Source organism: Pseudonaja textilis, chromosome 4, assembly GCF_049901715.1.
Source record: "Pseudonaja textilis isolate UNSWEBS1 chromosome 4, rPseTex1.2, whole genome shotgun sequence".
NCBI classification, from domain to species: Eukaryota; Metazoa; Chordata; class Lepidosauria; order Squamata; family Elapidae; genus Pseudonaja; species Pseudonaja textilis.
The window spans coordinates 92,810,594-92,837,739 of NC_141993.1; the positions used below are offsets into that span (position 1 = coordinate 92,810,594).

Consider the following 27,146-nt stretch of genomic DNA (forward strand, 5'->3'; position numbering starts at 1 on the left):
CAATTTCCTCCCGGTTCTGGGGTCTAAAAACGGATCCTCCAACTCGTACATTAGAAGTTACCTTTTCAAAACAAACAGCTGCTACTTGCATGAGTCAGGCCCCCGGGGAGCTGCAAAATCTATGTTTTTATTATACTTTTCAGATACGGTCTGATATTTTTGTTCCAGCCCTGCTCCTGAATGAGAAGACGAGAGCAAAAACCCCACCCGTATTAAACCAGGAGAGATACAGGACAACGAATGAGCCCCAAGAACCAATATAAAACTTGCAACGGGGGGTTTACATAATGAAGGGAAAATGGAGGTGATGAAACCAGCAGACGAGAATATTGGTAGCTCAGAGATGGGAGTCCTTGGTGCTCTCCGGCAGACATCTCATTGTCCGACTAGATAACAACATCAGTGCTGGATGGGAAGTGGGATTTACAGAAAGGAGGAGGAGAACTTTGGGGGTCCTTGGTGGGTTTTTTTGGCAGATGTTTTATGACCCAAATAGGTAACATCATCAGTGCTAGAAGAGAGGGGGTTTTGTGAAGAGGAGGAGGAGGAGGAGGACTGTGGGATCTTTGGTGCTTTTTGAGCTCGGTGGTTTTCTTCCAGTCAATTGATGATGTTATCTAGTTTGGTAACGAAACGTTTCCAAGAAGCCCTAACTCGGTGGTGGCAGCCTCCTTGGGGGTCACATGATCCAAATCTAGACATTTGGACTTCTCACCATGTGACTTATGGCCAGCGTCTAAGTGACGGAGCACTTCTGGTGGCCGGCTGTTCCACTGGTTAATTGTCCTCACTGTTAGGGCATTTCCCTTTAATTCCCTGTTGCTTCCCTCTTGTATGAGTTTCCATCCACTGCTTGGGTCCCTAATGCTCTCTGAACGGAGTTGTTTACATACAGAATGAATGAGCTGGAAGGGACCTTGGAGGTCTTCTAGTCCAGCCCCCTGCTCGAACAGGAGAACCTATACCATTTCAGATAAGTGATGTAGACTCTTCTGAAAAACAACTTTTTCCAAAGCCTCAACATCTTTTTTTTGTAATGCGGAGACCCAAATTGATTGCAATTTTGTATTGCAACCAGTGTAGTATTCCTGTGTGGCCTTACTAGAGTTTTATAAAGCGGTACTAACACTTTGTGTGATCTTGATTCTACGCCTCTCTTTATACAACCCGGGACCGTCTTAGCCTTTTTGGCGGCGGCTGCAACACGCCTGGCTCACGTTTAAGGCATCGTCTACTAGGACTCCAAGGTCCCCCTCACAGTTCCTGTTTTTGAGCCTAATGTTTGGCCTAATCCGGACTGGTCCCTTTGGTTTTTCCTGCCCAGGTGTAAAGCCTGGCTTTTCTCCACATTAAAATCCGTTTTGTTGGACGAGACCCCTTGTTCAAGTCTCTTTTTGTATCCTGCGCTTGTCTTCTGGGGTGTTGGCTATTCCAGCCAGCTTAGTGTCGCCTCCAAATTGGATGAGCCCCCCTTCTATTCTCCCATTTGAGACATTTAGGAAGATATCGAAGAGTCCTGGGCTAAGACGGAGCCTTGGGGCACCTAGATACTTACTTCACTCCACCTGGATGTAGTAGTTGCGTTTTCTTGCAAACATTTCACGACCCAACTGGGAAACATCATCAGTGCTAGAAGGGAGTGGAGTTTGGTCTCTGGTTTATATACAATATATAAACTTGGAAGATGGAGACTAACGCTCAAGGAGGAGATTCTACACTATTTCAGCCAAATAGTTGTCTCTTCTTAAAAACCTCCAGTGATGAAGTACTCACAACTTCTGGAGGCAACGTTCCTCTTTTTAATCGTTCTCACCGCCAAGAAATGTCTCCTTAACTCTAGGTTGCTTTTTTCCTTCATTAGTTTCCACCCGTTGATGGATGGATGGACTTCTCTTTTTTTTTTTCCAGTATATGTTTTATTTTTATTCATAAGCACTTGGACCACGGTGTATTGTCAGGGCATAACATTTACATAATAGCAAAAAGAAAACAAACCAGAGATATTAACATGCATACTCATAACAATAATAATAGTGCAACGGAGTAATTTTAACTGGGTTTCTCTTTGTATTAGCTTATTTGTAATTCTGTGAATTATATCAATGTGTTTATAATCATAAACCCTCTTTATATTTAATAGATAACAGATAGTTAGAGTTGGAAGGGACCTTGTAGGTCATCTAGTCCAACCCTCCCACCCACCCAAGCGGGAGACTCTACCCCATTTCTGACAAATGGCAGTCCAGTCTCTTCTTGAAAGCCTCCAGGGATGAAGCTCCCACAACTTCTGAAGGCAAATTCAGTTCCATGGGTTGATTGTTCTCACTTTCAGAAAGTTTCTCCTTGTTTCCAGGTTGAATCTCTCTCCTTGGTCAGTTTCCATCAGTTATTCTTTGTCTGGACTTCAGGTGCTTTGGAAAATAGCTTGACCCCCTTTCTCCTCCTCTCTGGGGCAGCCCCTCAAATATTGGAAGATGCTCTCCTGTCTCCCCTGGTCCTTTTATTCAATAAAATCAGATTAAAGTCAGATTAACAGAGTTGGAAGGGACCTTGTAGATCATCTAGTCCAACCCCTCCCTCAACTATTGGAAGATGCTCTCCTGTCTCCCCTGGTCCTTTTATTCTTAAAATCAGATTAAAGTCAGATTAACAGAGTTGGAAGGGACCTTGTAGATCATCTAGTCCAACCCCCTCCCTCAAATATTGGAAGATGCTCTCCTGTCTCCCCTGGTCCTTTTGCTCATTAAAATCGGATTAAAGTCACACTAACAGAGTTGGAAGGGACCTTGTAGATCATCTAGTCCAACCCCTCTCCCTCAAATATTGGAAGATGCTCTCCTGTCTCCCCTGGTCCTTTTATTCTTAAAATCAGATTAAAGTCAGATTAACAGAGTTGGAAGGGACCTTGTAGATCATCTAGTCCAACCCCCCTCCCTCAAATATTGGAAGATGCTCTCCTGTCTCCCCTGGTCCTTTTATTCATTAAAATCAGATTAAAGTCAGATTAACAGAGTTGGAAGGGACCTTGTAGATCATCTAGTCCAACCCCGTCCCTCAACTATTGGAAGATGCTCTCCTGTCTCCCCTGGTCCTTTTATTCAATAAAATCAGATTAAAGTCAGATTAACAGAGTTGGAAGGGACCTTGTAGATCATCTAGTCCAACCCCCCTCCCTCAACTATTGGAAGATGCTCTCCTGTCTCCCCTGGTCCTTTTATTCATTAAAATCAGATTAAAGTCAGATTAACAGAGTTGGAAGGGACCTTGTAGATCATCTAGTCCAACCCCCCTCCCTCAAATACTGGAAGATGCTCTCCTGTCTCCCCTGGTCCTTCTCTTCCCTAGACCAGCCAGGCCCAGTTCCTGCAACCGTCCGTCGTATGTTTGAGCCTCCAGTGTCCTCTCATCCTCCTGGTTGCCCTTTCATTCATCCTGAATTCTTTAATTCATACATAACCGTAATCTTTCTTTGCCTGAGTTCTACTGATCTCTAACCACTCATAAAATCTCTTCCACGTCAAGCGATATTCTGTGTCTTCTTCGTCCTTTATTTTTAAGGTCAATCTGGAGAGGGACGGATGGGCTTCTGGTGATCCTCTTCCACCATCGTCGGATCCTGATTCCTCCGCTGATCATGGTTAGAGCGATAAGCAGCTCCAGCATTCACAGCAGGCAGCCTGTTCAGAGGGGAGGGAGAAAGCGACGTAAGAGCAGAGCTCTGGGGGAAAAAAAAAACCAAAAAAAACTTCAGACATGATGTAAGAGGGGGAAGAGGCAGCTTTTCGGAGGCTCCATGCGAGACTATAAAAGACCAGAGAGAGAAAGAAAACTCAGAGGATCTGCTTGGGGAGAGATCTACTCAGAAAGTAAAGGCCACCTGGGGAATTATTTGTTCCAAGGGATCCGTGTGACTCCTGGCCAGGTAAGTGGGCAGCTCCCAACGTCTCTGTTTTGTGCCTTGGGGAATGGGAAATGAGCTTCCCCAGGTTGCAAAGCCACAAATCCCTTCAGGAAAAGGAGGGAAGTTTTGGAAAGTTTGGAAAAGGATAATATCTGGGCTCTCCCCGCATTCCATGCAGCCTGTGATTCGGGGTTTCTTTTCCGCTCGCCAAGAGGAAGAAGGGATGAAAATCCTCCCCAAAAGGAGGAGAATAGGATAGAACAGAAAAGAATAGAAAATAGAACAGAACAGAATAGAATAGAACGGAATAGAATGGAATAGAATAGAATGGAATGGAATGGAATGGAATAGAATAGAATGGAATGGAATGAATGGAAAGGGATGGGATGGGATGGGATGGGATGGGATAAGAGTTGGAAGGGACCTTAGAGGTCTTCTAGTCCAACCCCCTGCTCAGGCAGGAGAGCCTATATCACTTCAGACCAGTGGCTGTCCAGTCTCTTCTTTCAAACCTCCAGTGTTGGAGCAGCCACAATTTCTGCAGGCAACTTCTGTTCTTCTGGTTAATTGCGCTCACGGTTAGGAAATGTCTCCTTAGTCCCAAGTTGCTTCCCTCCTTTGATTAGTTTCCACCCTTCACTTCTTCTTCTGCCTTCAAGGTGCTTTAGAGAAGAATTTGACCCCCTTCCTCTTCTCTGGGGCAGCCCCTCAAATACTGGAAGGCTGCTATCGTGTTGCGCCTAATTTTTCTTTTCTGTTCAACCCCAAACCTGCACCCTTTCTTCAAGTGTTAGTCTCCAGGCCTTTGAACATCTTACTTGCTTTTCCCCAAGTTTCAACATTTGTTTTGTTAGTACAGAGACCAAAATTGGTTGCAGTATTCCAGGTGTGGCCTTACTAGCGTTGTATAAAGCAGCACTAACACTTCACATGATCTGGATTCTATGCCTCTGTTTGTACGACCCAGGATTGTCTCATATTCAAGGGATCATGATAGCATCTCCCAACATTTGAGGGGCTGCCCCAAAGAAGAGGAGGGGGTCAAGCTCTTCTCCAAATCACCCAAAGTCTCACGCCCTTGTTGGAGTCTGATTCTGAGGGGGAGATTGAGGAGGTGACAGGGAGTGGGAGTGTGGCTCCAGTGGCTGTGGAGGAAATTGGGGAAGGGCACAGTCCGGCTTGGCCTTCAGAGGAAGATACAAGCCGCCCCCCACCCCCCGCTCTTCATCCTATGGCATGCAGGGAGGAACAGAGAAGGGAGCAAGGTGGCTTACGGGGGAGAAAAGGGCCCTGATCCCCTTCATTGGTTACAGCTGGGAGAACAGGATATAAGTGGGGCGTTTGTACACAGCTCCTTGCTGGAAGCAAAGCCTGCATTATCTTGGTTGAGGCTTATCTGGGTTTTGGCGTCCTCCTAACTGTGGGTGCTACATTCATTCTCCTTTGAAAGTCTGCAATTTATCACCCTGGTCTGCCGTGTTAATTACTTCAGCGTGGTTTGTGTTGGAGTTTTTTTTTATTTATTTCTAATTATCTTTACTTTGGGTTCGGACTGCATTTCTGCCCTTCGTAGACTGTTTTCGGAAGAGTTTGATCTCCAGCGGAGGATAATTGGACATCGGGGTCCAGGTTGGAGGCATTAAAGGGACTTTATTCTACTTGGGTGACTTGGTTATTTTTGTGCCACGCCCCTTTGGGTCATCCCACAACGTCAGGAGAAGAAGCAACGGAGGGAAACTAATGAAGGAGAAAAGCAACTGAGAACTTAGGAGAAACTTCCTAACAGTGAGGACGATCAACCCGTGCAATGACCGAGCTGCAGATGTTCTCCTTTATTGTCCAGATCTTTTGGGATCCTGAGCTCATGTCCAGGGAGGAAGCAGGAATCGTTTTCCTCTGCTGTGCCCCACCCGTAATGAAGAATCTCTGCCTGGGAACGGAAGTACTTGACAGTTTGCAAGATTGGTGCGGCTGAGCGAGTGAACTTAGACCCCCCCTTTGCTGGCTTTGGGCCAAGGAACCCCATTGAAATAAATCACCCCAAGAAAGGCAAGTGGGTGGTGAGGAAGCGTCCGGTCTTAGGCACCGGTATTTGCAGATAGTCCTCGACTTACAACTGTCCATTTAGTGAGTGTTCAAAGCTACAGCACCACTGAAAAAACCGACTTTCGCACTTGCAGCATCCCCGCGGCCATCTTCTCTTAACGACCCCATGATCCCTTGCGGGGTGGAGTCTGAGCAACTGAATGGCGCTAGCAGAGTGTTTACTGGCCGGACTTCGAGGCAATTTCGGTTCCACTGATGAATTAACAGACAAACAGGGTTGGAAGGGACCTTGTAGGTCATCTAGTCCAACCCTCCCACCCACCCAAGCGGGAGACCCCACACCATTTCTGACAGAGGGCACTCCAGTCTCTTCTTTTAAAGCCTCCAGGGATGAAGCTCCCACAACTTCCGAGGGCAACTTCTGTTCCACTGAATATAGAATACCAGAGTTGGAAGGGACCTTGGAGGTCATCTAGTCCAACCCCTTGTCCAAGCAGAAGATCCTACAGCATTTCTGACAGAGGGCAGTCCAGCCTCTTTTTGGAAGTCTCCAGGGATGAAGCTCCCACAACTTCCGAAGGCAACTTCTGTTCCATGGGTGGATTGTTCTCCCTGTCAGAAAGTTTCTCCTTATTTCCAGGTTGAATCTTTCTCCTGGGTCAGTTTCCATCCATTATTCCTTCTCTGGCCTTCAAAGATGCTTTGGGAAATAGCTTGACTCCCTCTTCTTTGGGGCAGCCCCTCAAATATTGGAAGAATGCTAACAAGTCACCCCTGGCCTTTCTCTTTATTAAACTAAAGAAACCCAATTCCTGCAACTATTCTTTTCCATTTCAACCTCTCTTCTCTGCTTTTCCTGATCTGAACTACCTTCAGATCCAAAGCAACAGTAAAGACAAACTCTACCGATCTTGTTGCTGACCTGAGAATCCTTGGGGACTTTCCAAGATATATATATTTTTTAAAGAGTACATTAATTCTTTTGCAGCAGCCAGCAGAGATGGCAGGAGACTCAGACAGTGAGGAGGTTGGGGAGGCACACGGGCCAGTCCTGGAGTTTGGGGAAGGCTCGGATGGATGCTCTGCGTCGGAGGCAGAGATAGAGCCAGGGTCGTCCGACAGTTATCAGCTGCCTTCGGGGTCGGAGATCAGTGGGGAAGAAGAGCAGCTGGAGCCTGTTCCCAGTGTGCATATGTGTAAAGCTGCCAGAAGAAGGGAAAAACTAAGGAACAAGAGGCAGAGATGGGGCCAGGACTGTCCGACAGTTATCAGCTGCCTTCGGAGTTGGAGATCAGTGGGGAAGAAGAACAGCTGGAGCCTGTTCCCAGTGTACGCATGCACAGAGCTGCCAGATGAAGGGAACAGCTAAGGAACAAGGGTCGACTTGGGAGTAAAGAACTCAGGTGGACAATGAATGGCCCCTCCCAGAGGGAATAAAAGAGGAGCGAAAGGGGAGTGGGCTTTGCAGGAGGCAATTAGTTCAATTCATGAGGGGTGAAGATCTGTTCCTGACTTCTTGCCGAGTCATTACTGCTACAACGTGGCGTTTGGAAGATATCGGTCTGGCAGCTCTCCCAGCCTGATCAAGGTCTGTAATTGTGGACTCTCTTGAAAGACTGTTTGCTGGGAGTTTGCTGGAGTGGAATTCACCGTAAATTAAATAAAAAGGGGTTTTATCCGGATGAGAGGTCGGCTTTGAGGTTTTCGAGGAAGCCTGGGTCAGAACAAATTCTAAAAAAGGATCCAGGAATAAAAACCGAGCCAACTTGCAGTCTGGTAGCATTTTAGTTGTCAGCGAAGGAGGATTTGTGCAGCTTTGTGCAACTTGTGTTTGTAAAAGCTTTTCAGGAACCTTTGAGCACAAAACTTCTCCTTCGTAATCTGGTCTACATGCTGCAGACACAGATCAGGACCTTTTTTTAAAAAAAACAAAAACACAGCATATCCCCATACTTTTATTTTCCTGCTCAAAAGAAAGAAAGCCGAAAAAAAACTTGTTTCCACTCAACCTCATTTATTTGCCCAGCTTATCGTGCACGTGGGAACGAGAGGCAGGATCTGCAAAAAGTGGAACAGCTCCACTCATTTCTTAACCTGCTTTATTAGAGTAGAATAGAATAACAGAGCTGGAAGGGTCCTTGGAGGTCTTCTAGTCCAACCCCCTGCCTAAGCAGGACATCCTACACCATTTCGGACAAATGATTGTCCAGTCTCTTCTTAAAAACTTCCAGCGTTGGAGCATTTACAATTTCTGAAAGCAACTTGTTCCACCAATTAATTGTCCTCATTGTCAGAAACTTTCTCCTTATTTCCAGGTTGAATCTCTCCTTGTTCAGTTTCCATCCATGATTCCTGGTCTGGCCTTCAGGTGCTTTAGAAAATAGCTTGACCCCCTTCCTCCTCCTCTCTGGGGCAGCCCCTCAAGTATTGGAAGATGCTCTCCTGTTTCCCCTGGTCCTTCTCTTCCCTAGACTAGCCAGGCCCAGTTCCCGCAACCGTTCATCGTATGTTTCAGCCTCCAGTCCCCTAAAATCCTCTTTGTTGCTCTTCTCTACACTCTTTCGAGAGTCTCAACATCTTTTTTTACATCATGGCGACCAAAACTGGATGCAGAATTCCAAGTGTGGCCTTACCAAGGCCTTATCAAGAGGTATCAACACCTCACGTGATCTTGATTCTGTCGGTCTGTCGATGCGGCCTAGGATCGCATTGGTTCTTTCGGCAGCTACCGCACACGGCTGGCTCAGATTTAATCGATTGTCCACTAGGATTCCAAGACCCCACTCCACAGTCACCACTATTGAGCCAGGGACCACCTATGCTGTACCTGTGCGTTTTGTTTTTTCTTGCCTAAGTGCAGAACCTGACTTTAAAATCGCATCAGGTGGGGAGAGGAATTAGGTCTCCTTTTTAGGCAGAAACACCTGTGCAGTTGAAATGGAGAAAGAGGAGCAAAGCTTAAAAAAATTCTGCCAATGGAAATATTTTTGGAGTTTGAGGGAAAAGGTCCTTTGTTTGTTTTTACTGTTTTAAATATCCTTCGGTGCTCTCTGAGCTTGGGGGTTTTCTTGCAGATGTTTCATGACCCAACTGGGTAACATCATCAGTGCATAATGTTCTCTGGTTGTGTCAGGAAACATCTGCAAAAAAACCATCCAAGCTCAGAGAGCACCAAGAAAACCTGCACTCTTCTTCCTCCACTTTCTCCTCCTCCTCTTCACAAGCTCCACTCCCTCTTAGCAATGATGATGTTACCTAGTTGGGTCATGAAACGTCTGCAAGGAAGCCTCCCACTCAGAGAGTACCAAGGACCCCCTCAGTCCTCCTCCTCCTCCTCTTGTCTATAAACCGCACTTACTTCTAGCACTAATGATGTTACCTAGTTGGGTCATGAAACGTCTGCAAGGAAGCCTCCCACTCAGAGAGTACCAAGGACCCGCTCAGTCCTCCTCCTCCTCCTCTTGTCTATAAACCTCCTCCTCCTCCTCTTGTCTATAAACCCCACTTACTTCTAGCACTGATGATGTTACTTAGCTGGGTCATGTAACGTCTGCAAGGAAACCACCAAGCTCAGAGAGCACCAAGGACCCCACAATCCAGCTCTGACCATCTCACAGGATTGTGGAGAAAATTTAAAAAAAGGAAGGAGTTTTACATGCTTGTCACCTGGAGCTATTTGTAAAATAATAAAGATAAGATAAAGATCTGAAATAAAAAAAACACAAAACTTTATTCTGTCTTCCTAAAATGTGGCTTCTTCCCCAAACCCCAAAAACTTTAACCTTAGACTATCCACTATTGACCTCACCCCTTTCCTAAGAGGTCTGTAGGGGGGATGTACATAAGCGCACCAATTGTGCCTACCGTCCCTGTCCTATTGTTTCTTTTTCTTTTTCTTATTTTATTTATTTATCTATTTATTTCTTATTTTATTTATTTATTTATTTATCTCATATATTCAAAACTATATTTGTTCTTATACCTGTATCTTGCAAGCGATGGACAAATCCAACAAATACGAAAATACTAAATACTAAAATCCCATTATCTGAGCTACTTAGGAAGGTGTGAGCTTTGCATTTTGGCACTTTTGACGCCACAAGCAAAGAGGAAGGTAGCCACCTTCTGCACCCACAGGAGGATGAGCAAAACAATGTCTCTTAGGATAACATCAACATGTTATTCTGACATTTTGATGTTATCATGTACTAATGTCAAAATCGTATTCTGATCCAAATGCTTGGCCAGAAAAAAGGGGGACACCTTCTAATTTAGGCAGGCAAAATGCCCAAATTGGACTTATGCCCCAAGGTTTTGAAATGAGTGTCTTATTTCCTTGTGGGGTTTTGTGTGGATGTGGACACAATTTCTTGGACGTTTAACCAGGGAGAGTCCAAACCAACGAGACGCCCCTGCTGGGCTACAATGCAGCAGTCAGAGAGCACGAGTGCCACCTGGTGGTGTATTGGAGCACAGCAGCTAGTTCGTGCTGCTTTAACGACCGAATTTAGAATTGGGAGAATATGTACATAAATGGTTGGAAACGATAACTGAACAAAATATTGAGTTTAAACCAGAAATGTGCCTTTTAGGTACACTATCAGAGGATTATGACAAAGCAAGCCCGTAGTGTTACACCTTACATATGCTAAATACTGGAAAAATATGAATACCCCACCGGATGAGGTTATAATTAGGAAAATTTAGGACTGTGCTGAAATGGATAGATTAACTTTAAACATTAAAGACAAAGACGATTCAGAATACTTTCAGACATGGAATAAATTCTATGAATGGACAGAGAAAAGAGGTAGAAATTAGGGAAAGTAAGATTGTGAAGGTTAATATTATATATAGTGAAAGTAAAGAGGTAGATAAATGTAAATGTAGTCATTGATAAAAATGTAATTAACTTAATGTAAGAAGAAAGTTAGATCAACTCTCTTGGTTATACTCTTAGTACTGTTATTATACCGTTACTATTGCTATTAGTTTGTATGTTGAGATTTATTACCAACGTATGTTGGTTGGTGTTTTTTATTTGTAAATAATGCTCTGCCAATGCACTGTTATTCAAAAACGTTTATGAATGAAAATTGATATAAAAAAAAATTTAAAAAAAAGAACTTAGAATTAACTTTATCGTCACTTTAAATGTACATGAATCGGCATTCATTAAGATGAAATTTCATTGCATGCTAATATATCTTTTTTTAAAATTTCTTTATTTTTTTTATTGAGAAATTTAAAATGCAAATTCCAAAAAAAAAGAGAAGAAAAAAAAACCCACAAGATTTTACCCCAAAGAAACCTTTAACAAAACTTCTTTTAAAAAGTGTATTTTTAAAAAAGGAAGGAAGATTCTGTTTAACCTTTCTCGCTCTTTTTCTTTTTTGTGCATGCTAAAATATCTTGTGCCCTCCGGGAAAAGCCCCCTCCTGTCAACGAATTCCTGCAAATTAAAGAAACTTAAAAGTCCCACTTCCTTTGCAGATGCAGCTCTGTCAGCAGACAGCGGGATTCCTCATCCTGATCCTTCTGTTCCTCTGGCAGCCCAGGAGAGCCGACCAGGCACAGGGCATGCAAGAGGTAAGGGCCTCTGCCCCTCTGCCTGTCCTTGGCCAAAATCACTGGGTGGTGACCTTCTCTCTCCTGTGGCTTTCTTGCTTGGGGCGGCCTCATGCGTTCCTGGTCAAACTTTCCAGAGTTTTCGGATTATGTTCGTGTAAACGTATCGGGAAAGACCTTGGGAGAGGGAGGAAAGGAAGGTAGCAAGGGGTGGGATTCAAAAATTTTAGCAAAGGGTTCTCTACTCAATTGCTGGGTGGGCGTGGCCATGTTGGGCGTGGCCTAGTCGGCCTCCTGCACCATGGGGCGGGGAGAGGAGTGTTTTTGTCCTCCCCGGGCTCCGGAGGATTTCTGGAGGCTGGAAACAAACCCATTTCTGGCCTCCCCAAACTTCCAGGAGGCCCATTTTTCGCCCTGCCCAGGACTCTGCATGCGCCCTGCACTCACCTGCATCTAAAACGGGCCCTGTGGGAACTGTCAGAAAAGAGACCGCTGAGTCCTCATTTGCATAATGGGTGGGGCAAGAGGCTGAGAAGGAGCCCTCCCTACTTTCTCAGGCTATAAAAAAAAAAGACAGTGGGAGATTTGTACTTTCAGATCTACACGATTTTGTTCCTGCAGCTTTGCAATAAAGTGGAATTAGCTCACCTGGTCAAGTTTCCTGTCTGGTTCTATGTAATAAGACGGACATCCCGCCGGCCTCCGTCAGGGTCAACATCTTTTGGTGAAGGTGACAGGAAGCAAAAAAAAAAAACACCCACAGGAGTTCCAAACGATAAACTCTGCTGGCTGGGGAATTCTGGGAGTTGAAGTCCACGAGTCTTCACAAAGTGGCCAGGTTTGGAGACTTCCAGGCACACCCAATTCCCACAACCACGTATTGTGTGTTTTCCCAAGAGAAGCCTGCCAGATTCTTTAGGGTGGAGATCTGGGGGGAGACAGGGAGACCTTATGCCTACATAGCCACTGTCCTTCACTCCATCTTGTCAACCCTGAAGCTGACCTGACGGAAGCCATTTTGACCACTTCAAGTGTTGCCCCGCTGGAGCTGAGGGTAGAACTGAGACGGAGATTTTTCAATGCGTTGAATTAGATAGTTTGACGCTAGAATTGAAAGAAGAAGAAAAAACAGAATACTACAAATGATGGAACAAATTCTACACGTGGAGGGACATGAAAGGGAGCACACAAAGTTGAAATTAGAATTAAAGATGAAATAGAAATGAGGTATAAGAAGAACAAAAATGGTATAAAGCTTAAATGTGTATGTGCGTGTGTGTGTTTGTGTGTGTGTATAAATATATATATATCTCCTATAATGTAAAATGTTTTGACTGAAATGTATTGTCCAAGAAGACCACAACATTCAATATTTTAATGTTTATTTTCAATTTAAAAATTATTTTTAAAAAGAGGAGAGGAATCTTTAGCCAAAACAACATCTTTTCTCTTGAGAACCAAGGTCATTTCTCACACCCAGTCAGAAGGCGGAGCGATGCCACCAGGCTGCCAGCCAAGGGTGGGATTCTAACGGTTTGCACCTATTGGCTAGAAACAGTTGTTAACATTCTAAGCAGTTTGGAGAACCGGTTGTTATAAGAAATGACTGGGCTAATCCTGCAAGGAAGGCAGGAAGGAAACATTCTGGCGTTGCTTACAGAAACTGCCTCTCTGTTAACCCTTATTACATTCTTGGCAGGACTAGACTTCCTGTCTCAGGAACTTCTCTGGAGTTTTTTTCCCCTCCTTTGCTGGTTCTTTGCTTGTATGGAGTGACCATTCAAAGTTACAATGGCACTGAAAAAAGGGACTTATGACCGTTTTTCACACTTACGACTGTTGCAGCATCCCCACAGTCACGAGAGGCCAGGCAAGGAGATGCGTGCCTTGATGTGGGTAATGTTGAGTTGGCCACGCCCAGTCAATAACACGACCACCAAGCCATGTCCACCCAGTCACATGACCACCAAGCCACACCCACCAGCTAAGCCACGCCCACCGAACCAGTTGTTAAAAAAATTGAATCCCACCCCGCTGTCAAGCCCCTTCTGGGATGTGACTGATGGTTTTGAGGAAGTGGGGAAACTTTGGACTTTTAATGAGGTGAAAGACATGGGAGACTACTTCCGAGTCGGTTTCCCCCAGGTAGGTGCCGCTAGGAGAATTCCCAATTACGAGTATCCTTTGAGGAGCCTGCATGCCTTGGGGGTCTTGCTTGCTATGGGTTTTGTTACTTGGAACCCTCACTCCACCTTCGTTTCATGCCACAGCAGCCCCTTGACCCCGTGCTCGGCCCCGGCCCAGGATGGCTTCCTCCGTCCAGGCCAGAGAAGTCCACAACTGACCTGGTGGCCGAAATGTTACTCCTGAACAAACTGGCGTCCTTGGAGAACGACGTCTTTGAGACCAAGACGAAGAGAAGCTTCGCGGGGTTTGGTGGACGCCTTGACCGGCTCTCCAAGGGCCTGAGGACCAAGCAGAGGTAGGTGGCCCCAGCGGTTCTCCTGCCTCTTCACTCTGGCTGCTCCTGAGGTGATGGATGACGATCTTCTCCATTCAGTCCTTCCTTCCTTCCTTCCTTCCTTCCTTCTCACTTCCTCCTTCCTTCTTCCTTCCTTCCTCTTCCTTCCTTCCTTCCTTCCTTTTTCCCTTCTTCCTCCTCCTTCTTTTTTCCTTTCTTCTTTCTTCTTTCCTCCCTTCCTTCTTCCTCCCTCCCTCCCTCTTTCCTTCTTCCTTGCTTCCTTTTTCTTTCTTCCTTCCTCCTCCTTCTTTACTCGTTCCTTTCTTCTTCCTTCCTTCCTCCTTCCTTCCTTTTTCTTTCTTCCTTCCTTCCTTCATTATCCTTCCTCCCACCCTTCCTTCTCTGACTTAATCTCCTTTCCTTTTCTTCTTCCTTCCTTCCTTCCTTTCCTTCCTTCCTTCCTTCCTTCCTTCCTTCCTCTCTACTTCCTCCTTCCTCCTTCTTCTTCCTCCCTCCCTCTTTCCTTCTTCCTTGCTTTCTTTTTCTTCCTTGCTTTCTTTTCTTCCTTCTTCCTTTTCTTCCTTTCTTCTTCTTCCTTCCTTCCTTCTTCCTTCCTTCCTTCTTCCTCCTTCCCTCTTTCCTTCCTCCTCCCTTCCTTTTTCTTTCTTCCTTCCTTCCTTCATCATCCTTCCTCCCCTTATCCTTCCCTCATTTCTTCCTCCCACCCTTCCTTCCCTGACTTCATCTACTGTCCTTTTTCCTTTCTTCTTCTTCCTTCCTTCCTTCCTTCCTTCCTTCCTTCCTTCCTTCCTTCCTTCCTTCCTTCCTTCCTTTCTTCCTCCCTCCCTCCCTCACCTGCCTCCCTCCCTCGTCACTGGAGGTTTTCCAGAGGGGCCTGGACAGCCATTTGTCTGAAATGGCATAGGGTCTCCTGCGCAAACAGAGGGTTAGACTAGAAGACCTCCGAGGTCCCTTCCAACTGTGTCTTTCGGTTATTCTATATGGGAGCCAACTCAACCGAGGACGGGCAGGAATGAATTTTTTTAGACATTTAGACGTGGAAGTGATTGAGCAAATGGCAAGGCGGGCAATTGAAGGAAAGGTTTCGCGAATGTCCCTGTCACAGGGGCGAAAAATGAGGGTCGCAAGTGGTTTGCAAATATTGTGTGTGTGGGCGGGAAATGGCGTTCTGCGTATGACTAGGAAAAAAACGGCCCGGATGGGGAAAAAAGGGGCTGTGAAGAAAACCGAGAACACTTTAGGGGCAAAGCGGCTGCGCAATTGTCCCAGTTGTGGGTGTGGGAGTTGCAGCTGCACCCCACAATCGGAAGGATGGCGGGTGGGGGGCTGTAGCGAGGTCCAAAGAGACGGCAGGCCAGAATCAGGGCGGGGAGGAAAAGGGGCTTGGAAAACTCCGGAAGGACATTTTAAAAATGAACAAACCTGAGAAAGGGGGCGATGGGGAAATCTCTACTGCAAACTTTGCTCTTTCTGGGAATTCAATGGATTTCAGAAATACTGTTTGGCCCGCTGCCATTTTGCAAAAAAATAAAATAAAAAAGGGGGGGACAGCAGAACTCCCCCCACAAAAAAAAAAAACCTCCCCTGAGGTGGATGATGTGCAGAGCTGCAGCCGAAGGTCCCCTTGAGAAGAGCTAAAGAGCGGAGCCTGCCGGAAGAGAAACGCTGGAGAGTAAATGGAATCCCCTAAAGAGGGTCCGTGCTGAAGCGAGACGTAAAATTAAGACGTGTGACGTTCCTTTGTTTGTGGAAGGAATCCATGGATGGATGGATGGAGGGATGGATGGATGGATGATGGATGTGTACTGTAAGGGAAGGCTCCTGCTGACAGGACTGAAGTCTCCTGATGAGAGGAGGAGGAGGAGGAGGAGGAGGAAGAGGAGGAGGAGGAGGAAGGAAGGAAGGAAGGAAGGAAGGAAGGAAGGAAGGGAGGAAGGAGGAAGGAAGGAAGGAAGGAAGGAAGGAGGAGGAGGAGGAGGAGGAGGAGAGGAGGAGGAGGAGGAGGAGGAGGAGGAGAGGAGGAGGAGGAGGAAGGAAGGAAGGAGGAAGGAAGGAAGGAAGGGGAGGAGGAGGAGAAGGAGGAGGAGGGAAGGGAGAGAGGAGGAAGGAAGGAAGGAAGGGAGGAGGAGGGAAGGGAGAGAGGGAGGGAGAAAGGAAGGGAGGAGGAGGAGAAGGAGGAGGAGGAAGGAGGGAGGAAGGAAGGAAGGAAGGAAGGAAGGAAGGAAGGAAGGGGAGGAGGAGGAGGAGGAGGAAGGAGAGGGGAGGGAGGAAGGAAGGAAGGAAGGAAGGAAGGAAGGAAGGGAGGAGGAGGAGGAGGAGGAGGAAGGGAGGGAGGAAGGAAGGAAGGAAGGGGAGGAGGAGGAGAAGGAGGAGGAGGAAGGAAGGAAGGAAGGAAGGAGGAGGAGGAGGGAAGGGAGAGAGGGAGGGAGGAAGGAAGGAAGGGGGGAGGTGGAGGAGGGATGGAGGAGGAGGAAGGAAGGAAGGAAGGAAGGAAGGAAGGAAGGAAGGAAGGGAGGAGGAGGAGGAGGAGGAGGAGGAGGAGGAAGGAGGGAGGAGGGCGGAAGGAGGAAGGAAGGAAGGGGAGGAGAAGGAGGGAAGGGAGAGAGGGAGGGAGGAAGGAAGGAAGGGAGGAGGAGGAGAAGGAGGAGGAGGAAGGGAGGGAGGAAGGAAGGAAGGAAGGGGAGGAGGAGGAGGAGGGAAGGGAGAGAGGAGGGAGAAACGAAGGAAGGAAGGAAGGAAGGGGGAGGAGGAGAAGGAGGAAGGGAGGAAGGAAGGAAGGGAGGAGGAGGAGGAGGGATGGAGGGAGGGAGGAAGGAAGGAAGGAAGGAAGGAAGGGAGGAGGAGGAGAGGAGGAGGAGGAGGAGGAGGAGGAGGGAGGAAGGAAGGAAGGAAGGAAGAAAGGGGAGGAGAAGGAGGGGTGGAGGAAGAGGAGGAGGAGAGTGGTGCCCTTGGTGGTCTCTGACCTCAGTTGTTTTCTTACAGACCTTTCATGACCCAAATAAGTAACATCATCAGTACTAGGACTGGAGTGGAATTAACTTCTCCTCCATCAGCAAACCCCCTCCCTTCCAGCACTGATGACGTGACCTAGTTGGGTCATGAAATGCCTGCAAGAAAACACCCGAAGTCAGAGACCCCCAAGGACACCACAGTCGTTCTCCCTCCTTCCTCCTTCCCCCACCCCTGCACAAACCCCTCTCCTTTCTAGCACTGATGAGGTTCCCTAGTCGGGTCGTGAAACGTCCGCAAGAAGCCCACCCAGCTCAGAGGGCCCCCAGGAGCCCCCAGACCAGCCCTGCAGAGCTACAGAGATTCTCTTCCATGGCCCGGCAGGAAGGCCCGGGACGGTGGGGGGGCTACCCCCCAGGCCTGAAAGAAGCCCCAGAGCCCCTCCCTCCTCGACGCCCGTCTCTCTTTCTTTCTCGCAGGAAAGTCCTGCCGGTGCCAAAGAAGCGGATTGGGCTCCCCCTGGACCGGATCGGAGGGAACCGCCTGAGCAGCTCCAGAGGGTAGGAGAGGCCGGTAAGATCAAGAGCCCCCCACCCCAAAAGCCGTGTGCCAGGCGGCCCTGGCCTGGCCGTCTCTTGCCAGGGGCTGGGCTGGGGGCGGGGGGCAAGATGGAGAACCAGCCCCCTTGACCTTCCCCCTTTCCAGGGCCTTAGAAAGCCTCGTGGAGAGAATTGCAACTGGGTTGAGTCTCAAAGGGACCCAGAAAGCTGAATTGGCACCCTGGGATAAATGGAAGTTGCTTTACTTTATTTTTTATTTTTTTAATTACTATTTTTATTTTTTTAATTACTATTTTTTATTTTTTTAAATTACTATTTTTTATTTTTTTTAATTACTATTTTTTATTATTTTTAATTACTATTTTTTATTATTTTTAATTACTATTTTTATTTTTAATTACTATTTTTATTTTTTTAATTACTATTTTTATTTTTTTAATTACTATTTTTTATTTTTTTAATTACTATTTTTTATTTTTTTAATTACTATTTTTTATTTTTAATTACTATTTTTTAATTACTATTTTTATTTTTTAAATTACTATTTTTATTATTTATTTGATTTTTATTTTTATTATTATTTCTATTATTATTATTACTATTACTATTATTATTATATTATCATTATTGTTGTTGTTGTTATTATTATTATTATAACTATTACGATGTTTTTATTTTATGTTACTTTACTCTTTTTACTTTACGTACTTTATTTTACTTCATTTCACTCCACTTCTTTATGTCATTTTATTATTCCTTTCGTTCGTCACTTTATGTTATTTGACTCTTTTTATTTCTATTCTGAATTCTATTTTAATTTGTGTTCCGACCTTGATTGTCTTTGTGAGTAACTCCAGGTGGCCAATAGGTCTGGTATTTTTTTCCTCCTATTTCCCCCCCGCCGCCGCCCACAACAAAAACAACAACCCTGTGAGGTGGGTCGGCCTGAGAGATTGGCCCACAAGCCACCCGGCCAGCTTTCATGCCCAAGGCGGGGGACTAGAACTCGCAGCCTCCTGATGATTCCTGGCTAGGGATGTGTCCCAGTGGAGAATATATACCATCCGGGGGGGTAGGGGGGTGGGAGGAAGGCCAGGGAAGGGGAAAACGAAGGAGATTAAAATGTGGGCTGCACCCGGGTAACGCCGACATGGTCACTCCTAATAAATCAATTTGAGAGACGCGGCTGGAGACTCGTGATTCGAATGGGGGTGGATTTGTGGGAGTCCTGACCGCTTCCTCCCCCCAAGACCCACCTACCCACCTGGTCCGCTTTGAAATTTGTGGCCCAGGGTAGAAGGAAATCTTCTCCCCAAGGAAATCGTCTTCTGATGCAAGTTTCCTTACTTTCCTACAGATTCCGGCCTCCTGGAAGGTTGCGCCCCCGTCCTGTCCCAGACCTGGAGAAAGAACTGCGGTGACCCCCCGCCTCTGCTCTGCACCCCCTCCAACCCATTTCTTCCCCAAAGATGTTATTTTGGGACCTTTGGCTCAGCTGCTGCTTCGTCTGTCGTTCTCTGCCAAGGATTTCTGGCTAGTTTCGTTCACTGGGTCAGACTTGGGTTCACTGATGCTGGGGCCTGTGTGTGTGTGTGTGTGTGTGTGTGTGTGTGTGTGTGTGTGTGTGTGAGTACTATATAAGAATTGCATTGCATGCCGTTAAAAAAATAAAATAAAGGGATGACTTTGGGCATTTGGAAGGTTCCTGAGCGGTTGTGACACGTCGATGTCCTTCTTCCTGGATTCACAAAAAAGTTTTTTAAGTCAAGCTGTGGAGGGCTACAAAAGCTCTTTTCCCGCCTCTTGGCAGGTTGGGGGATTCTGGGGGGGTCACCCAGCTTCAAGCTGACAAGGATGAGAAACGCCGTGGGGTGCCTGGGTGGTCTCTGAGCCTGGTGGTTTTCTTGCAGACGTTTCATGACCCAGCTAGGGAACAATGTCAGTGCTAGAAAGGAGGAGGAGGAGGAGGGGGAGGGAGGAGGAGGAGGAGGAGGAGAACTGTGGGGTCCTGGGTGGTCTCTGAGCCTGATGGTTTTCTTGCAGACGTTTCATGACCCAACTAGGGAACATCATCAGTGTTAGTAGGGAAGATGATGTTATTGAGTTTGGTAATGAAACATCTGTAAGAAAGCCATCAAGCTGAGAGAGCACCAAGTACCCCACAGTTGTGGTTCTCCTCCTCCTCCTCCTCCTCCTCCTCCTCCACAAACCCCACTCCCTTCTAGCACTGATAATGTTCCCTAGTTGGATCCTAAAATGTCTTTAAGAAAATCACCAAGCCAAGCGGGCACCAAGGACCCCACATGAAGCCTAGTTTCACCCAGTTTCATCTCTTTGCGCCCCTCCTTGCTTTTGTATCAATTGTGACGGTTCGTGTCCGTGTTTCACCCGCATGTCGGAACCGGCAGCACGCATGGATCGGAAACTTTTCTCTATAGGCAGAGCAAGGAAGTTGGTCTTGAAAATTGCACTTCGCTTGCCAAATGCCTGCCAATCCAGATGGAACATGCTGTTCAATTTACTAGAATAAAAAGTGTTACGGAGAAAAAGGGGCTATTCTGTTTTTTCTCATTTCTACTCCATTCTAGAATATATTCTCCTAAATCAGAGGTCCCCAAACTTGGCAATTTTAACACTTGTGGACTTCAACTCCCAGAATTCCTCAGCCAGCAAAGCTGGCTGAGGAATTCTGGGAGTTGAAGTCCACAGTCTTAAAGTGACTGAGGTGGGAGGCCCCTGGTCTGTTGGCTGAGGAATTCTGGGAGTTGAAGTCCACAAGTCTTAAAGCGACTGAGGTGGGAGGCCCCTGGTCTGTTGGCTGAGGAATTCTGGGAGTTGAAGTCCACAAGTCTTAAAGTGACTGAGGTTGGAGGCCCCCGGTCTGTTGGCCGAGGAATTCTGGGAGTTGAAGTCCACAAGTCTTAAAATTGTCACATTTGGGGAGCCCTGGACTAAATCCTCTGTTCTCCTCCTGACCAGATCTGATTATGGATAATCTACCGCTCTAGAATGGGAAGGATTAAAAAACGCAAGAAGAATTTCTTTTCGGGCCATTAGAGGGCAGCACGTCCTTTGGTGAGGGAGAGCCAGAAAAAATCCCGTGTTGGCGGCTTCCAGGCCTGTGGACTTCAACTCCCAGAATTCTCATCAATAGCCAAGCTGGCTGTGGAATCCGGGATTTGATGTCCAGGCATCTGGAAATGGCCAAAATTGGGAACAGGGAGCTATAATCCCACTACAGGTCGTAAGAGAAGAGAAGAGAAGAGAAGAGAAGAGAAGAATAGAGAAGAATAGAGAAGAAAATAATAGAATAAAAATATAATAGAATAAAATAGAAAATAGAAGAGAATGCAGAATAGAATAGAGTAGAAACTAGAGTAGAATAAAATACAGAAGACAAAAAAAATGCAGAATAGAATAAAGGAGAAAATAGAATACAGAATAGAATGCAGGATAGGATAGGATAGAGTAGAATGCAGAAGAGAAGAGAGTAAAAATAGAAGAGACAAATAATAGAAGAGAATAGTTGGAAGGGACATTAGAGGTCTTCTAGTCCTACCCGACTGCTTGGACAGGAAACCCTACATAATTTCAGACAAATGGCTCTCCAATCTCTTCTTAAAAACTTCCAGTGTTGGAGCATTCACACAACATCTGGACTTACGACCACAATTCGGATTAGGATTTCTGTTGCTAAGCAAGACCCGTTAAGTGAATTTTGTCTCACTTTATGACCTTTCTTGTCACAGTCACTAAGTGAATCACTGCAGCTGTTCAGTGAACCAGGCCATCATTAAGCGAATCTGTCTTCCCACGTTGACTTTGCTGGCTGGGAAAGTCACCCCTGGCTGTCCCCCTGCCCTGGGATGCGGGTGGTTCACGCACCTTCATTTGGATCCTGTAACCCTGGTGACGCTGTAACAGTCATGAGTGTGAGGACTGGTCATTAATCAAGTAACAACCATGTCACTAACATAACAACTGCAGCGATTTGTTTAAGCAATGTGGCAAGAAAAAATATATATAAAATGGAGCAAACCTCACTGAACAAATGCCTCACTTGGGAACAGAAATGTTGGGGTCAATTCTGGTCGTAAGTGGAGAATTACCTGTACCTTGTCCCGCTTGCGCTCCTGTATAAAATACCGTCTTTGAGTATCTCCCGTGGCCTGAATAGTTGTGTATCCTTCCACCAAGACAGTTTTGGTCACCACAGGACAAAAAAAAAGAGGTTGAGAGTTTGCAAAAAGAAGAGAAACTGAGCGGAATAAAGTTCCGGGGAGTAAAATATACAAAGAATGGTTGCAGGATTTCAGTTTCACTCGTCTAGAGAAAAGGAGGCCTAGTGGGGGACAGGATAGCACCTTCCCATATTTGAGGGGCTGCCCCAAAGGAGAGGAGGGGGGGTCTCCAAAGCCCCTGAGGGCAGGACAAAGAGCAACGGATGGAAACTCATCCAGGAGAAACCTAGAATTAAGGAGAAATTATTAAGGAGAAACCTGGAATTCAGGAGAAACTTCTTCATGGTTAGAACGATTAACCAGTGGAACAATTTGCCTCCAGAAGTTGTGGCTGCTCCATCGATGAAAGTCTTCCAGGAGAGACTGGACAGCCATTTGAACAGGATGGCGTAGGGTCTCCTGCTTGAAGCACGGGGGTTGGACCAGATGACCCTTTGAGGTCCCTTCCCGCTCTTGACGACGTTCCGTGTTCTTCCGTTTTCCTTTAGCGGCATTGTATTTGGACACGTGTCAGCTCCTAACCAGAAACAGAAGCCGAAACATCTGGAGGCCAGCTGTTGCACGTGCCGTGGTCTGTTTCCAGAACAGCTGACACACAACCTGTTTGCACCAGAAACAGAACGGAGGAGATCCCCACACACTCACACGCAGGCATGTCTGAAGGCCGGCTTCACCTGGCTTAGAGTTAATCTCAGTTACCTGTTCGTGGTTTAGTGGGATGGAAGAGCCCAGCGTGTAGGGTGTGCTTAAGATTCAACGTAGCGCAGTGGTTTGCAACCTGTTCTTCACCACAGAAGTTGCAGAAGCCCTTTAAATCTCTTTTGTGGCCACGGACCCCCAAGACTTAACTCAAGATTTAAATCATAAGGAGGGGTCCTTGGTGCCCTCCCAGCTGGGTGGATTTCTTGCAGATGTTTCATGACCCAACTAGGTAACATCATCAGGGCTGGAAGGAAGGAAGGAAGGAAGGAAGGAAGGAAGGAAGGAAGGAAGGAGAGGAAGATAGTTGGGTCCTTGGTGCTCTCTCAGCTGGGTGGATTTCTTGCAGATGTTTCATGACCCAACTAGGTAACATCATCAGGGCTGGAAGGAAGGAAGGAAGGAAGGAAGGAAGGAATTAAGAAGAGGAAGATAGTTGGGTCCTTGGTGCTCTCTCAGCTGGGTGGATTTCTTGCAGATGCTTCATGACCCAACTAGGAAACATGATCAGTGCTAGGAGGGTTTGTGGAAAGGACGAGGAGGAGTGGGGGAGGAGGGGGAGGAGGAGGAGGAGGAGGAGGGGAGGAGGAGGGAGGAGGAGGAGGAGGAGGAGGAGGAGGAGGAGGAGGAGGAGGAGAACTGTGGGGTCCTTGGTCCTTTTAGATCTTGCTTGTTTTCTTGCAGATGTTTCACTTACGCAACTAGGAAGCATCATCAATACTAGTAGGGAGTGAGGTTTGCTGTCAATTTATTTATTTATTTATCTCTATATACAGTATAAAAGCGAAAGACCCCTCACGCATTATCACAAAATCTCCAGAACCGTCAAGCCTACAAATTTGAAATTTGCCCCTTTTGTTTCCTCTTGGCTTCTAGGGGCTCACTAAAAAAGGATTTTTCCAAATGACCCTCAGAGCATTTAGAATATTTCCTATTATTATTATTATTATTATTATTCTCTGATGCTAAGGAGTTCTACTCCCCCTCCCCACCTGAAAAGAAATCTCTTCCAAAGGCAAAACACAAGCAGAGGAGGTTCAGTTTCAGTGCACCAAGAGTTTTTTTAGTACAGAACAGTTGAGCTAAGCCACGCCCAGGCTCCTTGCTGTCTCCTTCTTGCTCACACAGCAAATACTCTTTCAGTTTCCAAACAGCCCTCCGCTCTCTCTCACACTGACAGGACGCTAGCCAATGAATCCCGATGGATGCTGGCAGGCAGAATCCCCCCCTCCTTATTTTCCTCCCCCAAACTAAGCCCCACCACATAGTTTCACAGTGAAGCACGGGGATCCGGCTAGTATACGACGATGGTCGGCGTTGAGTGTTTCTGGTGATAAAGAGCAGCCTAATTAAGGTACCATCAACTCCCCTCCCCTTCTAGCCTTGATTATGTTACCCACTTCGGCAACGAAACGTCTGCCAGAAAGCCGCCAATTGAAACGGCACCAAGGACCCCCCAACACCCAGGGAAGAAACCCCAATAAAACAGAGAGAGGCTGGTTTTCTTCAGCAAATCCGTTGTTCTCACCCTGGAAGCCAACTTGACTCACTTTTTTTTTCTCTCTCTCTCTCTCTTCTCTGTCTCCTATCTGTCAAGTCTATATATATCCTGGATTACGGATATTTAACTACTGGTTGGAAATGGATGATCTGGTCAGCATTAACTAAGAGGATTTGGGATGCGGCATAAACTTCGGTTGCAGCTCAGCTGGGACCTTGGGAAGAGCCAGCTTGGGTTGGCTTCCTTTTCTCTCACAGTTAACTTCCGGAGTTCCCCCAACAATTCCCACATAGTTTGGAATTTCCGGTCCCTTCCAGGGATGGGTGTGTGTGTGTGTGTGTGTGTGTGTGTGTGTGTGTGTGTGTAAACCTGGGAAAGAATGGAGCTCAACGTTCTCCAGGCCAGGGGGCTGCCACGAAGACGAACGGCGTCCAACCATCCTCCAAAGCCCCAGGAAGTAAAACAACATCTCAACATGTTTTTCACATCGTTGCAACCCAAACTGAATATTTCAGCCCATTTTGGTTGTCGGTTCCATCTAAGTATAAGTTAGTATATAAAATCATGCATTGCAATGTCCTACCTGTCAACGAATATTTCAGCTTCAACCACAACAACACAAGAGCAAACAATAGACACAAACTCAAGGTTAATCTCACCAAACTTGATTGCAGGAAATACAACTTCAGCCACAGAGGGGTCAATGTCTGGAATATTCTACCTGACTCTGTGGTTTCTTCCCCAAACCCCCAAAACTTTAACCTTAGACTGTCTACTGTTGACCTCACCCCTTTCCTAAGAGGTCTGTAGGGGGTGTGTATAAGCGCAACAACGTGCCTACCGTCCCTGTCCTATTGTTTCTTTTAGTTTTCTTCCATGTATCTATGTATTCATAACTATGTTTATACTTATACCTATTACCTTGTAAGCGATTGACAAAAATAAATAAATAAAATATAAAAAAGCAATGTTGAGACTCTGAAACGAGTGCAGAGAAGACCCACAAAAATTATTAGGGGTCTGGAGGCCGAAACATACGAAGAATGGCTGTAGAATGGAATGGAATAGGAGCTGGAAGGGACTTTGGAGGTCTTCTAGTCCAGCCCCCTGCTCATGCAGGAGAACCTATACCATTTCAGACAGGTGGCTGTCCAGTCTCTCTTAAAGACCTCCAGTGTTGGAGCAGCCACAAGTTCTGGTGGCAAGCTGTTCCACTGGTTAATTGTTCAAACTGGTAAGAAATGTCTCCTTAATCCCAGGTTAATCCCTTTTTTTCTTTGATTATTTTCCATCCGTGGCTTCTTGTCCTGCCTTCTGGGGCTTTGGAGAAGAGCTTGACTCCCTCTCCTTTTGAGGAAGCCCTTCAAATCCCCGAAGATGCTCTCCTGTCTCCCCTGGTCCTTCTTTTCATCAAACTAGACATGTCTTCTGTCCATCCGTAGTTTGCTCAGAGTTTCTTTCTTTCTTTCTTTCTTTCTTTCTTTCTTTCTTTCTTTCTTTCTTTCTTTCTTTCTTTCTTTCTTTCTTTCTTTCTTTCGCTTTGGAGAATAGCTTGACTCCCTCTTCTCTGGGGCAGCCCCTCAAATATTGGAAGATGCTCTCCTGTCTCCCCTGGTCCTTCTTTTCCTCAAACTAGACATGTCTTCTGTCCATCTGTAGTTTGCTCAGATTTTCTCTCCCTCCCTCCCTCCCTCCCTCCCTCCCTCCCTCCCTCCCTCCTTCCTTCCTTCCTTCCTTCCTTCCTTCCTTCCTTCCTTCCTTTCTTTCTTTCTTTCTTTCTTTCTTTCGCTTTGGAGAATAGCTTGACTCCCTCTTCTTTGGGGCAGCCCCTCAAATACTGGGAGATGCTCTCCTGTCTCCCCTGGTCCTTCTTTTCATCAAACTAGACATGTCTTCTGTCCATCCATACTTTGCTCAGCTTTTCTTTCTTTCTTTCTTTCTTTCTTTCTTTCTTTCTTTCTTTCTTTCTTTCTTTCTTTCTTCCTTCCTTCCTTCCTTCCTTCCTTCCTTCCTTCCTTCCTTCCATCCTTCCTCTTTGGAGAATAGCTTGACTCCCTCTCCTTTGGGGCAGCCCTCAAATACTGGGAGATGCTCTCCTGTCTCCCCTGGTCCTTCTTTTCATCAAACTAGACATGTGTTCTGTCCATCCGTAGTTTGCTCAGATTTCTTTCTTTCTTTCTTTCTTTCTTTCTTTCTTTCTTTCTTTCTTTCTTTCTTTCTTTCTTTCTTTCTTTCTTTTTCTTTCTTTCTTTCTTTCTTTCTTTCTTTCTTTCTTTCTTTCTTCCTTCCTTCCTTTCTTTCTTTCTTTCTTTCTTCCTTCCTTCCTTCCTTCCTTCCTTTCTTCCTTCCTTCCTTCCTTCCTTCCTTCCTTCCTTCCTTTCGCTTTGGAGAATAGCTTGACTCCCTCTCTTCTGTCCTTCTGCTATGCCCTGGTCCTTCTTTTCATCAAACTAGTCATGTCTTCTGTCCATCCGTAGTTTGCTCAGATTTCTTTCTTTCTTTCTTTCTTTCTTTCTTTCTTTCTTTCTTTCTTTCTTTCTTTCTTTCTTTCTTTCTTTCTTTCTTTCTTTCTTTCCTTCCTTCTTTCTTTTGCTTTGGAGAATAGCTTGACTCCCTCTTCTTTGGGGGGGCAGCCCCTCAAATCCTGGAATGCTGCTATCATGTCGCCCTTAAATCCACTTTTTTCGGTGTTTAGTCTGGTGAAAAGAAGGACTTAGAGGGGGTGACAGGATAACAGTCTCCCAAGATTCAAGGGGCTGCCCCAAAGAAGAAGGAGTCAAGCTATTCTCCAAAGCCAAGCCAAGCTCAAGGGGTGGACTCCTCCCTCTTCCTATTTTCCCAACAACAACCCTGTGAAGTGGCCTGGGCTGAAAGACAGACTTGCCCAAAGTCACCCAGTTGGCTTTTGTGCCTAAGGCGGGACTGGAACTCCTCGGTTTCCTGGCGAACGACCCAAAGTCTCCATTAGCCCAGCTCCACCGCTGGGCCACATGGTGTGATCTGGAAGCCGCCGCTTCTTTTCCGAGCAGCAGCCACATGGAGATCGTAACCGGTCGTTAAGCAAGGACCACCTGTATTGAAAGTCTCCAGGTTTGGCCTCACCCGTGGGAGACTTGGACCGTCATTAAAAGGGACGCTGCTGCTATTTCAGCCCGTAATCGCATTGGCCCTTTTGGAAGGAGCCTCACACTTCCGGCTG

General features: G+C 46.3%; 1 protein-coding gene across 1 annotated transcript; it reads left to right on the forward strand.

Annotated features, from left to right (window-relative positions):
• Window positions 1-3,802: 3,802 nt before the first annotated feature.
• OSTN (osteocrin) lies at window positions 3,803-17,519 on the forward strand. The gene is made up of 4 exons (XM_087932070.1): window positions 3,803-3,922; window positions 11,441-11,536; window positions 13,786-13,997; window positions 17,426-17,519. The coding sequence occupies exons 2-4, from the start codon at window positions 11,441-11,443 to the stop codon at window positions 17,508-17,510; spliced, it is 393 nt and encodes a 130-aa protein (XP_087788196.1). The 5' UTR covers window positions 3,803-3,922; the 3' UTR covers window positions 17,511-17,519.
• The last annotated feature ends 9,627 nt before the right edge of the window (window positions 17,520-27,146 follow it).